The sequence below is a fragment of the Oncorhynchus gorbuscha genome, linkage group LG15, assembly GCF_021184085.1.
Source record: "Oncorhynchus gorbuscha isolate QuinsamMale2020 ecotype Even-year linkage group LG15, OgorEven_v1.0, whole genome shotgun sequence".
In the NCBI taxonomy this organism is placed as follows: domain Eukaryota; kingdom Metazoa; phylum Chordata; class Actinopteri; order Salmoniformes; family Salmonidae; genus Oncorhynchus; species Oncorhynchus gorbuscha.
In genome coordinates, this window is record NC_060187.1 from 26,247,477 (window position 1) to 26,262,371 (window position 14,895).

General features: G+C 41.5%; 1 protein-coding gene across 4 annotated transcripts in view; it reads left to right on the top strand.

Annotated features, from left to right (window-relative positions):
- The window catches only part of LOC123997190 (mast/stem cell growth factor receptor Kit-like), a 47,232-nt gene extending 36,285 nt beyond the window's left edge, over positions 1-10,947 (top strand). For all 4 annotated transcript variants that reach the window (XM_046301329.1, XM_046301330.1, XM_046301327.1 and 1 more), the window contains 8 exons: positions 858-1,005; positions 1,406-1,503; positions 1,685-1,815; positions 2,367-2,489; positions 3,412-3,523; positions 3,626-3,725; positions 4,020-4,125; positions 10,433-10,947. In XM_046301329.1, the coding sequence (XP_046157285.1) occupies positions 858-1,005; positions 1,406-1,503; positions 1,685-1,815; positions 2,367-2,489; positions 3,412-3,523; positions 3,626-3,725; positions 4,020-4,125; positions 10,433-10,636 (1,022 nt within the window). In that variant the 3' untranslated portion in view covers positions 10,637-10,947. The remainder of the gene's footprint in view (positions 1-857; positions 1,006-1,405; positions 1,504-1,684; positions 1,816-2,366; positions 2,490-3,411; positions 3,524-3,625; positions 3,726-4,019; positions 4,126-10,432) is intronic.
- Positions 10,948-14,895: the final 3,948 nt, after the last annotated feature.

The window sequence follows — 14,895 nt, forward strand, 5'->3', positions numbered from 1 at the left end:
TAATAATGGTATGGGAATAATAATACAGTTTATTTTGTAAAGTGGTTTCTTGCATCAAACAACAAAACTACATTTTCAGTCACCTCCTTGTCTGAAGGACAAGTGGATAAAAAGGTTGATTTCAAGCCTTGCATGTTTTGTTTTTCTCTCATGGAATGTAGGCCTACATTGAACACCACACATTGGCTGCTACTGAAGGCTGAATGATGGAACAGCTATTTCCATGTTAAAATATTATGGGATGCATTTTCTCCATAGTTTTCTGTGGTAGGCCACTGGAAGGCCTGGTATGCCAACATTAGGATCAAATAGCCACAGTAGCCTACTTGGCTACAGTTAAACTAACATAAAGCAGGTACCGCCTCAGTGGTCCTTCTGTAGCTCAGTTGGTAGAGCATGGTGCTTGTAACGCCAGGGTAGTGGGTTCGATTCCCGGGACCACCCATACGTAGAATCTATGCACACATGACTGTAAGTCGCTTTGGATAAAAGCGTCCGCTAAATGGCATATATATTATATATATTCAATGTAAACGCATGCTGGAAGTTGCACAGAATTTCCACAACCTTCAAGTTTGCACTCAGCAGACCAGAAATCTGCTCAGAGCTCCAAAACAATTTGAGGGAACATTGCTTGTTGGGTGTAAGTATTGTTTACTATTCGTTGTATTAATGTTTATGATATAGGAGTGGTGCTCTTGCAACTTGTAGGAGTGGTGCTCCTGAAACTTGCTATACTTGTTTTGGTGTGTCTATATTTCAAGGTGTTTTGTTTGTCTTGTTTGTCTTTAGTGTGTTGTTTCTTGGTGGATGACATTCATGTGACTGACCATGGCTATTTGTCTCCTTGTCTTCAGGCCCAACCCTGGTGATCACAGAGTATTGCTGCTTCGGTGACCTCCTCAACTTTCTGAGGAGGAAGAGGGAGACGTTCTTTTGTGACACGTTAGGGGAGGACTGCTACTACAGGAATGTCATGTTGCAGAGGGAGACAGCTACAGATGGGTCAGTGTGGACTCATTATGTTTACAAGGAGAGGGTGGTAGTTGGGTGGTATATACTGTAATTTTCACTGCACAGTTTATACTGTATATATGTACTGTTGCTTGTGTCATCTCACCTGCTCACAAAGGTAAATACCACTGCCGTTGTTCTCCCACCCATTGGAAAATTCCCCAATTTAACTAAGCATACAGTACTTTCATGGTCTATAAGGCAGGACACGTCTACACTAAACCGACTACTCTTTGCTGTTATTGAGAAAAATACTTACAGTAAATATAAATGTCTCTGGAGATTCATAAATGTTTATGTTGGGGAGTATTTCTTACCTAGTATATTGTAGTTATGTGTAGTATTTGATGGCGACTGAACTAACACCAGACTGCTTATTTCCTCCTTGCAGAGACAGCAGGAATGGCTACATGGATATGAGGCCTTCTGTCGCTGGTGTCCTGCCCAATGGCTTCTCCTCAGAGAAGAGAATCTCGATACGCAAACCAGGCAAGACACCCACTTTTATTTGAATTGATAATTATCACATATATCACTTGAGAAAGCTCATTTATACAGCCTGCAATGTGCAGTATCTCCCTCTATCCATAGTTAAGATTCCTTAATACACAATGTTGCTCCCTCTACGCACCTCTCAAATGATCTTGCTCTATCACTATGTTTCTCTCAGGTGGTTCCAGTAGTGAGCCTGATGTTTTGAGTGAGATGCTCCATGAGGACACTCTCTCTCTGGACACTGAGGATCTGCTCAGCTTCTCCTATCAAGTGGCCAAAGGCATGGACTTCCTGGCTTCTAAAAATGTAAGCCCTTAATTTCCTCATAGAAGCTCTCCTCTCCTAATATAGCTCCTGAAAGCCCCCACCACTAGCTATACAGAACAACAGGTCTATTTTCACTCTGCAATTAAATCCAGCAAGTTAAATCCATGATGGTAGATAATGTCCAACCATTCTCTAAATATTTTAATTCTGTAAGTACTGTACATTCACGTAGACCAAGAAAAGCACTATTTCCACTGGTATTGTTTGTTCTATGTATCAGATAAAATTTAGATACACGCTAAGCCGTATACACACACACACATTAGTTCCATCTTCTTAATTTCCAAACAATGCTAGGATCACATTTCCATAGCTGGTCAACAGGTCCAGAATGCATTTTGAGCATTCTGCTGAAAAATGTATAACCCATTGTGGCAAGCGGACACCAGACTACAGCCAGGCCCTGTATCAATCAGTGTGTGTGGAACAAATTCGGGGAAGAACATTTACTGTCACCATGTATTAGTAGTGTTTAAAACGTTGATGTTATCTTATTACATTACATAATGTTTTATTATTTGTGTGTTCAGTGCATCCACAGAGACCTGGCTGCCCGGAACATTCTGCTGACTCAGGGGCGAGTGGCAAAGATCTGTGACTTCGGCCTGGCCCGTGACATCACCACAGACTCCAACTATGTAGTCAAAGGCAATGTAAGTCTGGCCCATCGCTTACTACTGTTGAGCTCAATGTGATTTATAGACACAGCATGGATATTTTGCAGTGAAAACCATCAATGGAATAGTGAAGCACAGGTACAGCATTGATATAAAGCCTCTCAAAACCAGTGTCAGCCATGAGCCTGGGGGCATCAGGGGCTAGTACTGTATGTTCCAATTCCATGGCATGTGAAGTACAGTATGTATGTATGTATGTATGTATGTATGTATGTATGTATGTATGTATGTATGTATGTATGTATGTATGTATGTATGTATGTATGTATGTATGTATGTATGTATGTATGTATGTATGTATGTATGTATGTATGTATGTATGTATGTATGTATGTATGTATGTATGTATGTATGTATGTATGTATGTACACTGAGTGTACAAACATTAGGAACACCTGCTCTTTCCCTGACATAGACTGACCAGATGAATTCAGGGCCAGCATCCCTGTGGAATGCTTTAGATATTAGGAAGGTGTTCCTAAAGTTTTTTTTTACACTCAGTGTGTATCTGATGGATCTAACATTGTAATGTGCACTCTGACAGGTGTGATTATGAATTCCTTTAAATGTCACTGAATTATTTCAATTAAGCACAACATTAAGCACCTTAGGAGAGTTTTAACCTACTCTTGAAACTAAGGAAATACAGTACCTCTCCTCTCATACAAGAACAAGCTATTTTGAGCATTTCTGATCCAAAATTCAAGATGAATCAAAAGCATCTACATTCATTATTTGCTCTCTCTAATTCTACACTCTTCACTGCTGTAGACAGCTGAAGCAATAGAGATGATGGATTACTTCAAAGATGTCAAGAGATTTGATTTGATGCATTTTATGAATACATGAAGTGCATCTGACATATTAGACTGGCTGTGACGGTTTGTGTTCCATGCAGGCCCGCCTCCCAGTCAAGTGGATGTCTCCAGAGAGCATCTTTGAATGTGTGTACACATTTGAGAGTGACGTATGGTCCTATGGCATCTTGCTCTGGGAAATCTTCTCACTCGGTACGTACGTCCACGTTACCCTCTGTGTGTGTGTGTGTCCGTGTGTGCGAGTACCTGTCCATGTGTGTGTTTTCATTATCTTATTTTCTTCATGGCCTACAGGAAGCAGTCCATATCCTGGGATGCTTGTGGACTCAAAGTTCTACAAAATGATTAAGGAAGGATATAGAATGGATGCACCAGAGTTTGCACCGAGTGAAATGTGAGTGCATGTGTCTAAGTATCTTGAGAAAGACGGTGTGTGCGTGGGTGTACTATACAGGAGTGTGAATATGTGGGATTTAAGCAGATTGCATATTTAATGAATTTCACCATAAACTTCACCATGAAAGCTAAATTATTATTTAGTTTGTTATTAGCTCCATTTTCAGAAGAATAGACTTAGAGAAAAGCATGTAAAGTGTCACTTTGTAAGAGAGGGGGGAGAGACAAGATAGGTAACAGGTGTATGTGCTTGGTGCCGTGCCTGTGCTAAATATGTGTGTTGTTGTTTCAGGTATGAGATAATGAGGTCGTGCTGGGACTCAAACCCCTTTAAGAGACACTCCTTCAGCAAGGTGGTGGAGAGGATTGAACAACAGCTGTCAGACACCACAAAACACGTAGGTCACAGTTCTCTTCTAACCTGCTTGTTTACACATGTTGACAGACTATGGATTTAAGGTATTCACAAGAGTTTACCAGCAGTAAAATACATATTCCTGAGATTTTTTTAAGTGCCAAAAGGTCCCACCTTGAGATTGTGCTGTATTCAATAGTAGTAAACAGTGCCTTGCAAAATTATTCAGCCCCCCTTGGTGTTTTTCCTATTTTGTTGCATTACAACCTGTAATTTAAATAGATTTTTATATGTATTTCATGCAAAATAGTCTAAATTGGTGAAATGAAATGAAAAAAAAAACGCGTTTCAAAAATTGTATTAAAAAAAAACTGAAGTGGTGTGTGCATATGTCACCCCCTTTGGTAGGAAGCCCCCTAAATAAGATCTGGCAGAACCAATTACCTTCCGAAGTTACAAAATTAGTTAGATTGCCCACAGGTGGACTTTATTTAAGTGTCACATGTATACACCTGTTCTGAAAGGCCCCAGAGACTGCAACACCACTAAGCAAGGGGTACCACCAAGCAAGCGGTATTATGAAGGAGCTCTCCAAACAGGTCAGGGGCAAAGTTGTGGGGAAGTACAGATCAGGGTTGGTTATAAAAACATATCTGAAACTTTGAACGCCCCACAGAGCACCATTAAATCCATTATTAAAAAATGGAAAGAAAATAGCACCACAACAAACCTGCCAAGAGAGCACCGCCCACCAAAACTCATGGAACAGGCAAGGAGGGCATTAATCAGAGAGGAAACAAAGAGACCAAAGATAACCCTGAAGGAGCTGCAAAGCTCCACAGCAGAGATTGGAGGATCTGTCCATAGGACCACTTTAAGCCATACACTCTACAGAGCTGGGCTTTAAGGAAGAGTGGCAAGAATAAGCTAACGTTTTTGGTGTTCACCAAAAGTTGTGGGAGACTCCCCAAACATACGGAAGAAGGTACTCTGGTCAGACGAGACTAAAATATTGCTTTTTGGCCATCAAGGAAAATGCTATGTCTGGCGCAAACCTAACACCTCCCATCACCCCCGAGAACACCATCCCCACAGTGAAGCATGGAGGTGGCAGCATCATGCTGTCAGGATGTTTTTCATCGGCAGGGACTGGGAAACTGGTCAGAATTGAAGGAATAATGAATGGCGCTAAGTACAGGGAAATTCTTGAGGAAAACCTGTTTCAGTCTTCCAGAGATTTGAGACTGGGACGGAGGATCAACTTCCAGCAAGACAATGACCCTAATTATACTGCTAAAGCAACACTTGAGTGGTTTAAGGGGAAACATTTAAATGTCTTGGAATGGCCTAGTCAAAGCCCAGACCTCAATCCAATTGAGAATTTGTGGTATGACTTAAAGATTGCTGTACATCAGCGGAACCATTACAACTTGAAGGAGCTGGAGCAGTTTTGCCTTGAAGAATGGGCAAAACTCCCAGTGGCTAGATGTGCCAAGCTTAGAGAGACATACCCCAAGAGAATTGCAGCTGTAATTGCTGTAAAAGGTGGCTCTACAAAGTATTGACTTGCTCAAGTTTTCTGTTTTTTTTTTGTCTTTTTATTTCTTGTTTCACAATCAAACATATTTAGCATCTTCAAAGTGGTAGGTAGGCATGTTGTGTTAATCAAATGATACAAACCTTCCACAAAATCTACTTGAATTCCAAGTTGTAAGGCAACAGAATAGGAAAAATGCCAAGGGGGTGAATACCTTCGCAAGCCACTGTACTAAAATTCAATAAAATATTACCTGCCTTCATGTTTTAGTAACGTCCCACTGGGCACACACTGGTTGAATCGTTTCCACATAATTTCAATTATGTATTGTAGTAGTGTATTAATTTTATATGATGTACTGCTTTATATTTGTTTGATATGTAATGTAAGTGCGTTAATGTATTTTGACCCCAGGAAGAGTAGCTGCTGCCTAGGCAGTAGCTAATGGGGATTCCTAATAAATACAAATGTAATACAATGATATTAGCCTACTGCCCTAGCCTTTTGTAAGGCCACTCAGTGGTTGAAGAATGGGAGTCCTCTGACATTTGAAACCTGACAGAAGTGCTTTTAAAGTACCACCTAACAATCAAAGAGTCCCATCTGCTGAACACTGCTGACCAATCATCTGTTAAGGCATTCCAGCATTTGTCACAGACTGTTAGGACTGATCTAGTTGTTTTGACAGAGTTAATGAATTACCACAGGGCCACACTGTAAACCACTATGTGTTGTCATTACTCAAAACTTTTGATGAAACCTGTTGCACTTAATGTTGAAGTTGGAAGTTTACATACACCTTAGCCAAGTACATTTATACTCAGTTTTTCCCAATTCCTGACATTTAATCCCAGTAAAAAATCCCTGTCTTTGTCATGCAGGTGAAAGAGGACCCAAAAGCGACTTGGCGAAAACAGAGTCTTTAATCCAGTAAAGTAAATACAATCAAAAAACACAACTTTCACTCGAAATGACGAGGACAAACTGGAGACTCGATCTTGAACAGCAGGTGAACAGCAGGTTGCCTCGGGAAGGCACTTGAACCAAACAGACTCAGACACCTGCTCACCACGCAGCATCTGAGGAAAACACGACACGACAGGGCGATACACAAACACAGCACGGTGAATTCTAGACAAGGAACCGACCGGGCAGAAACGAATAACAAGGAGAGAAATAGGGACTCTAATCAGGGAAAAGGATCGGGAACAGGTGTGGGAAGGCTAAATGATGATTAGGGGAATAGGAACAGCTGGGAGCAGGAACGGAACGATAGAGAGAAGAGAGAGCGAGAGAGTGAGAGAGGGAGGGGGAGAGAGAGGGATAGAAAGAGGGAAAGAACCTAATAAGACCAGCAGAGGGAAACGAATAGAATGGGGAGCACAGGGACAAGACATGATAATAAATGACAAAACATGACAGTCTTAGGTCAGTTAGGATCCCCACTTTATTTTAAGAATGTGGAATGTCAGAAGAATAGTAGAGAGAATGATTTATCTCAGCTTTAATTTCTTTCCTTCATCACATTCTCAGTGGGTCAGAAGTTTACATACACTCAATTAATATTTGGAGCATTGCCTTAAAATGGTTTAACTTGGGTCAAACGTTTCACACACGCTTTTTCAATTCTGACCACAAACTTTCTATAAGATTGAGGTCAGTACCTTGTGATGGCCACTCCAACACTTTGTTGTCATTAAGCCATTTTGCAACAACTTTGGAAGTATGCTTGGGGTCATTGTCCATTTGGAAGACCCATTTGCGACCAAGCTTGAACTTCCTGACTGATGTCTTGAGGTGTTGTTTTAATATATCCACATAATTTTCCATCCTCGTGATGCCATCTATTTTGTCATGATGCCATCTATTTTGTGAAGTGCACCAGTCCCTCCTGCAAAGCACCCCCACAACTTGATGCTGCCACCCCCCGTGCTTCACAGTTGGGATGGTGTTCTTCGGCTTGCAAGCCTTCCCCTTTTTCCTTCAAACATAACGATGGTCATTATGGCCAAACAGTTCTATATTTGTTTCATCAGACCAGAGGACATGGAGAGGACCAAAAAGTACGATCTTTGTCCCCATGTGCAGTTGCAAACTGTAGGCTGGCTTTTTTATGGTTGTTTTTGAGCAGTGGCTTCTTCCTTGCTGAGCGGCCTTTCAGATTATGTCGATATAGGACTCATATAGATCATTTTGTACCTGTTTCCTCCAGCATCTTCACAAGGTCCTTTGCTGTTGTTGTTCTGGGATTGATTTGCACTTTTCACACCAAAGTACTTTCATCTCTAGGAGACAGAGCGCGTCTCCTTCCTGAGCGGTATTACGGCTGCGTGGTCCCATGGTGTTTATACTTGCGTACTATTATTTGTACAGATGTGCGTGGTACCTTCAGGCGTTTGGAAATTGCTCCCAAGGATGGACCAGACTTGTGGCGGTCTACAATTTGTTTTCTGAAGTCTTGGCTGATTTCTTTGGATTTTTCCATGATGTCAAGCAAAGGGCCACTAAGTTTGAAGGTAGGCCTTGAAATACATCCACAGGTACACCTCCAATTGACTCAAATTATGTCAATTAACCTATCAGAAGCTTCTAAAGCCATGACATCATTTTCTGGAATTTTCCAAGCTGTTTAAAGGCACAGTCAACTTGGTGTGATACAGTGAATTATAAGTGAAATAATCTGTCTGTAAACAATTGTTGGATTAATGACTTGTGTCATGCACAAAGTAGATGTCCAAAACTATAGTTTGTTGTCAAGACATTTGTGGAGTTGTTGAAAAACTATTTTTAATGACTCCAATTTAAGTGCATATAAACTTCCGACTTCAACTGTACTTTAGTGTTTTTGTAGTCATTACTCAAACTGATGGAGTCACTGTGACCGTGTAGGGGTTGAGTTGTATCGGCTTTAAATTTTGAAGAATGGCCCCACTAAACCACACCTCCAATATAATTTCCTTGTGTGCCTTATCTTTTTGAGTGAATTGTAGAATTACCTCACATGACTGTATTTGTTAGTGACAGAGACCCATGGTTGTTGAATTCATTCATTTTCAGTCCTGTGGCCTTCACCGAGTAAGTTCCTAGGCTAATATTATCATTATAATTCAACCGTTTATGATAATACATTGCATATTTCACAAGGCCTTATTTTGAGGCCTAACTTTAAAAAAAATATATATTTCACCTTTATTTAACCAGGTAAGTTCTCATTTACAACTGCGACCTGGCCAAGGTAAAGCATAGCAGTGTGAACAGACAACAACACAGAGTTACACATGGAGTAAACAATAAACAAGTCAATAACACAGTAGGAAAAAAGTCTATATACATTGTGTGCAAAAGGCATGAGGAGGTAGGCGAATAATTACAATTTAGCAGATTAACACTGGAGTGATAAATGGTCAGATGGTCATGTGCAGGTAGAGATACTGGTGTGCAAAAGAGCAGAAAAGTAAGTAAATAAATAAAAACAGTATGGGGATGAGGTAGGTAAATTGGGTGGGCTATTTACCGATGGACTATGTACAGCTGCAGCGATCGGTTAGCTGCTCAGATAGCAGATGTTTAAAGTTGGTGAGGGAGATAAAAGTCTCCAAATTCAGCAATTTTTGCAATTCGTTCCAGTCACAGGCAGCAGACAACTGGAAGGAAAGGCGGCCAAATGAGGTGTTGGCTTTAGGGATGATCAGTGAGATACACCTGCTGGAGCGCGTGCTACGGGTGGGTGTTGCTATCGTGACCAGTGAACTGAGATAAGGCGGAGCTTTACCTAGCATGGACTTGTAGATGACCTGGAGCCAGTGGGTCTGGCGACGAATATGTAGCGAAGGCCAGCCGACTAGAGCATACAGGTCGCAGTGGTGGGTGGTATAAGGTGCTTTAGTAACAAAACGGATGGCACTGTGATAAACTGCATCCAGTTTGCTGAGTAGAGTATTGGAAGCTATTTTGTAGATGACATCGCCGAAGTCGAGGATCGGTAGGATAGTCAGTTTTACTAGGGTAAGTTAGGCAGCGTGAGTGAAGGAGGCTTTGTTGCGAAATAGAAAGCCGACTCTAGATTTGATTTTAGATTGGAGATGTTTGATATGAGTCGGGAAGGAGAGTTTACAGTCTAGCCAGACACCTAGGTACTTATAGATGTCCACCATCCAGGGTGGTGATGCTAGTCGGGCGTGCAGATGCAGGTAGCAAACGGTTGAAAAGCATGCATTTGGTTTTACTAGCGTTTAAGAGCAGTTGGAAGCCATGGAAGGAGTGTTGTATGGCATTGAAGCTCGTTTGGAGGTTAGATAGCACAGTGTCCAAGGAAGGGCCAGAAGTATACAGAATGGTGTCGTCTGCGTAGAGGTGGATCAGGGAATTCAACTTACTACAAGTATTTAAGTAAAACATGCCTGTGAGTTTACAGTCCAAACAGAGTACAAAGAACATGCCTGTGGGTTTCCCCACCCCAACTACCAAGGGCCACATGTTTAGGCTACCATCAGACTAGAAGTTAACACACAGAAATGTGTCAACCCTCAATTAACACACACATAATCACCTCTTTCATTGTGTCATGATGACCTCTCTTCATGAAATCAGCTCACCTCTCACTTCTGAAACATGCCAGCGATTTAGCTAACACAGAGCAGGCCTTCTCTTCTCACGCCTTCCCCTTCACACCTTCAGACCAGAATGCTACACAGTCACCTTCTTTATTTAACCACGCTACATGTTTCTCACTCAGTAAGCAGAACTGCAATGAAAACACCCCTCCAGTATGAACTCTCTCTGTTCCTCTCCGTGTCTCCCTCTCTCTGTCTAGATCTATCTGAACTTCAGCTCCAGGTTTCCGGTTACAATGGGGCAACAGGTTACCAGCGTGGACCAGGAGGCGCAGAATGCCAACATCCTTTGCCTCAACTCTGTGGGCAACAGCAACGCCTCTACTCAGCCCCTATTGGCCAGCGCCAGCGATGACATCTTTCTGGGGGAGATGGCCACTGGGTTCAGGGTCCACCAGGTGTAAGGCCCCACCCACGATGGATGCCCCATAAAGTGCCTGTTCAGTGCCATCCCGAACACCCCACCACACCCTATTCCAATCATATATTGTGTCTAGCTATTAACCACCCCCTCCCAACCTTATGCCTAGCTGTTAGCCTCCCCCTCCCAACCTTATGCCTAGCTGTTAGCCTCCCCCTCCCAACCTTATGCCTAGCTGTTAGCCTCCCCCTCCCAACCTTATGCCTAGCTGTTAGCCTCCCCCTCCCAACCTTATGCCTAGCTGTTAACCACCCCCTCCCAACCTTATGCCTAGCTGTTAGCCTCCCCTCCCAACCTTATGCCTAGCTGTTAACCACCCCCTCCCAACCTTATGCCTAGCTGTTAGCCTCCCCTCCCAACCTTATGCCTAGCTGTTAACCACCCCCTCCCAACCTTATGCCTAGCTGTTAGCCTCCCCTCCCAACCTTATGCCTAGCTGTTAGGCTCCCCTCCCAACCTTATGCCTAGCTGTTAGCCTCCCCCTCCCAACCTTATGCCTAGCTGTTAGCCTCCCCCTTCAGGCCGAGGTTTTAAAGAAGCATCCTCTCGAAACCTCTGCTTCTGGCTGCCTTATGGGTTACCATTCCTAGATCATTACTGCATATAAATGTTGATGTGCTGTTTGAAATGGACACTATAGTTTATAGCTCCATAGTAGTGCTATTTTATGAGGACTTTCCTCAATGTTGCTGTTACTGTATCTTATGTTTCATACAATGTTTTTGTTTTTCACATTTCTGTTGTCAATGTATAAACTGAATTACTATGTTGTTTTAAATATATATTTTTTCTTAAACGAAATAATGTAGCATTTATAATGGTTAAAATACAACTATCGTTGGAGGTGAAAGTACTTGAAATGTAACATCTTTCCAGATGTAGGCATCATGTAATGAAGCTTTCAGTTGACCTTTTTGTTTCCTGTTGCATCTTTAAAAAAATGAATGTTAGTATTATTCCACAAGTTCAGTGTTGGTGATCATGTGAAGGAGAGACATTTCTAGGGCCAATGGCTGAAATTATATTCAGGAGGTTGAGTCTCAAAACCTCTCAATCTAATGAACCGATAAGCATGGTACTATGACTGTTTATATGTGTATATATTGACCTTGTGTATGGCTAGTAATAAGCGTATGGTGTGAGAGGTAGCTTAGATTCAGCAAAGGTTGCTTGCTGGAGAATCCTTGTAAATATGTAAATATGCTGCTTGTGTCGGCACCTCTTCTGTCTTTTACAGTATGTGACCCTTGTTTACATTTGTCATCAGACAGGTACTGCCATATCACTATGGGGTTTCTTTAGTATAAAAACTGTCACCAAAGATGGGTAAGGTTGAAACAGTGTGTGGTTAGGATGAGCATACTGTGTAAGGGAAAAGGTGATTAGCCAGTGGATGCTTTCTACTCTTAAAGATTGTTAAAGAAGGCTTTCTGTTTTGAGACAAAAAGCCAATGATGCTCGTTTCAAATGCCAATGTGAAGCTTGCAGAACAAACCAATAACTGTTCGGAGAAAAAGCCAATGGAAGGAATTCTGCTCAGATGAATAGCCAATTTGGTGTTAGATGTTAGAGCTGTCTAATCAAACAAGGTTGTGACATGTCTTATAGCTCAATGCAGTACCCTCAGTGCTCCCATCCATCAGTAGCTGATTTCTCAGCCTTCCCTCCGCTCTTTATGTCCAGCTGCTTCCTCTGACGGAAGTGTCATTTCCACCATCTCTCAGCCAGAGCTCTGTATCACTTCAGACTCCCATCACTAGGACTTCCCTCTTCCCACACTGAGATATTGTTGTGAAGAGCACCTGGAAATGCACAGACGGACAGTGTGTGCGTCCATGTGTCTGTGTGTAGGTGCCACAGTATGAAATGTATGACATTTACCCAACTCGCTTTTCAACCCTGCCTCCTTCTCAAAGCTGGCTCTTTGTAAATATGTGTGTGAATACAATGTAATGTGGATGCTGTCTTAATGTTTTATTTTCTATTGATATGGTATATTTAATGCACACCTCTGACATTCTGTAATATAAAACATTTCCTACCACAAATAGATACACAGATACACCCATTAAATATATACTGTACATCTTCTTCTTTGGAGGTAAGCTGCTTGTTTTTCTGTTTTCTTGTGACAACTGTAGATGTCTTTGTTTGGATATTGCTGTAGATTCGTTGTGTAGTGACATTTTCCCCTTGGCTAACCATCGCATGGTCTTCTACAAGCAAGTCAAAACATTTGTTCTTTATTTTCAAATGCTTTTGTACAGCTTTGCCTTGAAAATCTAGTTTGTTTTCAGCCCCAAACAGGAACGCAATAGCAAATATTGTTCTAATTTGGCTAATTAAAAGCAAGGGACGAGTAGAGCTGTAGGGCAATGACTCACATCAATGCAATGCTCATTCCCCATTCCCCCTTCTGTCACATGGAATTGGAGACCTCAAAATAGGTAATTACTCACTAATAACATAGTAGTTACATGTTTATCTGTCATTCATCACACTGTTAAAGAGAGCACAGCCAAAATATTGTCTGCTTATCCCTAACAACGTTACGCTGGAAAAGTTTATATAATATGATGCTTGTTTTCAAACTTTTAAGACATTTGTATATTTGTTGTGTATTTATTTTACAAGAGACAAAGTTGTTTGTTGTGCACATTTGCAATGTGTTGCTATCTCTTGTGTTACTGTAATATAAATAAAATAAACCCTTAAATAGTTTTGTTAATCATGATTTGTATTAGTAATGGTCATATTGTCAGCCATCTGTGTCAAGCCTCTGAGCAGGGGATGCCTCAGGTCACTGTCAGTCTCCTCCCCATGGTAGTGTACAGTCATACTAGTCTACAGTCACTGACCGTATCTGTTTATAAAATCATGTTTCCTGCTCCAGAATTGTCAGGGTCTTTGGCTTGGGTCCAGCATGGGACATCTGGCTGAAGGGGAATGCTGCCAGGACAGTGGCTTGTCCAGCAGGCCAGGCCGGTGGACAGACAGACGGAGGGCCCTTGTGCGTGTCACTGTGTGGGCTGAGCCCATTGTTCTAGCATCTACAGTATCTGATAAGAGGGACAGGAAATCCCACCATTGAAGCAGAATGGTTGGTTGAATACGTTTGTGAGACAGAGTGGTCGCTTACAGTAAAGAACAGCTGAGAGAGGGCGAAGAATCTTTTCTGTAATATTTCATCATATTATTTGAAGATCATGGCGAGACTGGACTTTTACAGCAAAAGCTACTTACACTTGTGCTACTGTACTGTTGGTCTAATATGAAATGTCCTGCAACAGGGTGATCAAATGAAGTTCTTACATCTGTATATGGCCCAGTTGAGATCTTCATGTGGTATTACTCTCCCAATACAGTCCGATTAGACGCAGTGTATTGAAACCTTTTTTTATTTCTCTATCCCTCTCCCATCTCACCCTCTGTCTCTCAGTAAGGTTTGAATTCTGTCCAGGTCCTCATTCCAGCACATTAGTCTCATTTGTTTTCTAATAGCCTCTGGTAAATTATACTTCTGGCCAAGATAGAAAAACAAACACCCAATTTTATCGTGGCAGTTGCTTTTTCTCTGGGATAATCTAGTTACAAGGGCCAAGTGCCAACACGATGCAATATGTAATTAATACTCATGATATGGTATGTGTGTGCATGTTTGCATTCGTGTGAGTGTGCGTGCATGTGTTCATGCTTACATGTGTGTATTTGTGTGTACTTCTTTAAAACAATCCCCTGAATGTTGTGTTTTGTCTGTAGATTTTTCTGTGAAAGTATGGGGCTTTAATTTATTTTGTATATACTGTATTTTAGTGTTCTGCTCCTTTAGTGAAAGCTCCAGTTGATGAACCTGTGGTGTAGCCAAATTAAGTAGCAGGGTTGACTAATTCATCTTAAATGACCTCCCTTATCCTACCTCATTTGCACATGCTGTTTATAGCCTTGTTCTACTGTATTATTGATTGAATGTTTGTTTATTCCATGTGTAAATCTGTGTTGTATGTATCAAACTACTTTGCTTTATCTTGGCCAGGTCGCAGTTGCAAATGAGAACTTGTTCTCAACTAGCCTACCTGGTTCAAATCAAATCAAATCAAATGTTATTTGTCACATACACATGGTTAGCAGATGTTAATGCGAGTGTAGCGAAATGCTTGTGCTTCTAGTTCCGACAATGCAGTGATAACCAACAAGTAATCTAACTAACAATTCCAAAACTACTGTCTTATACACAGTGTAAGG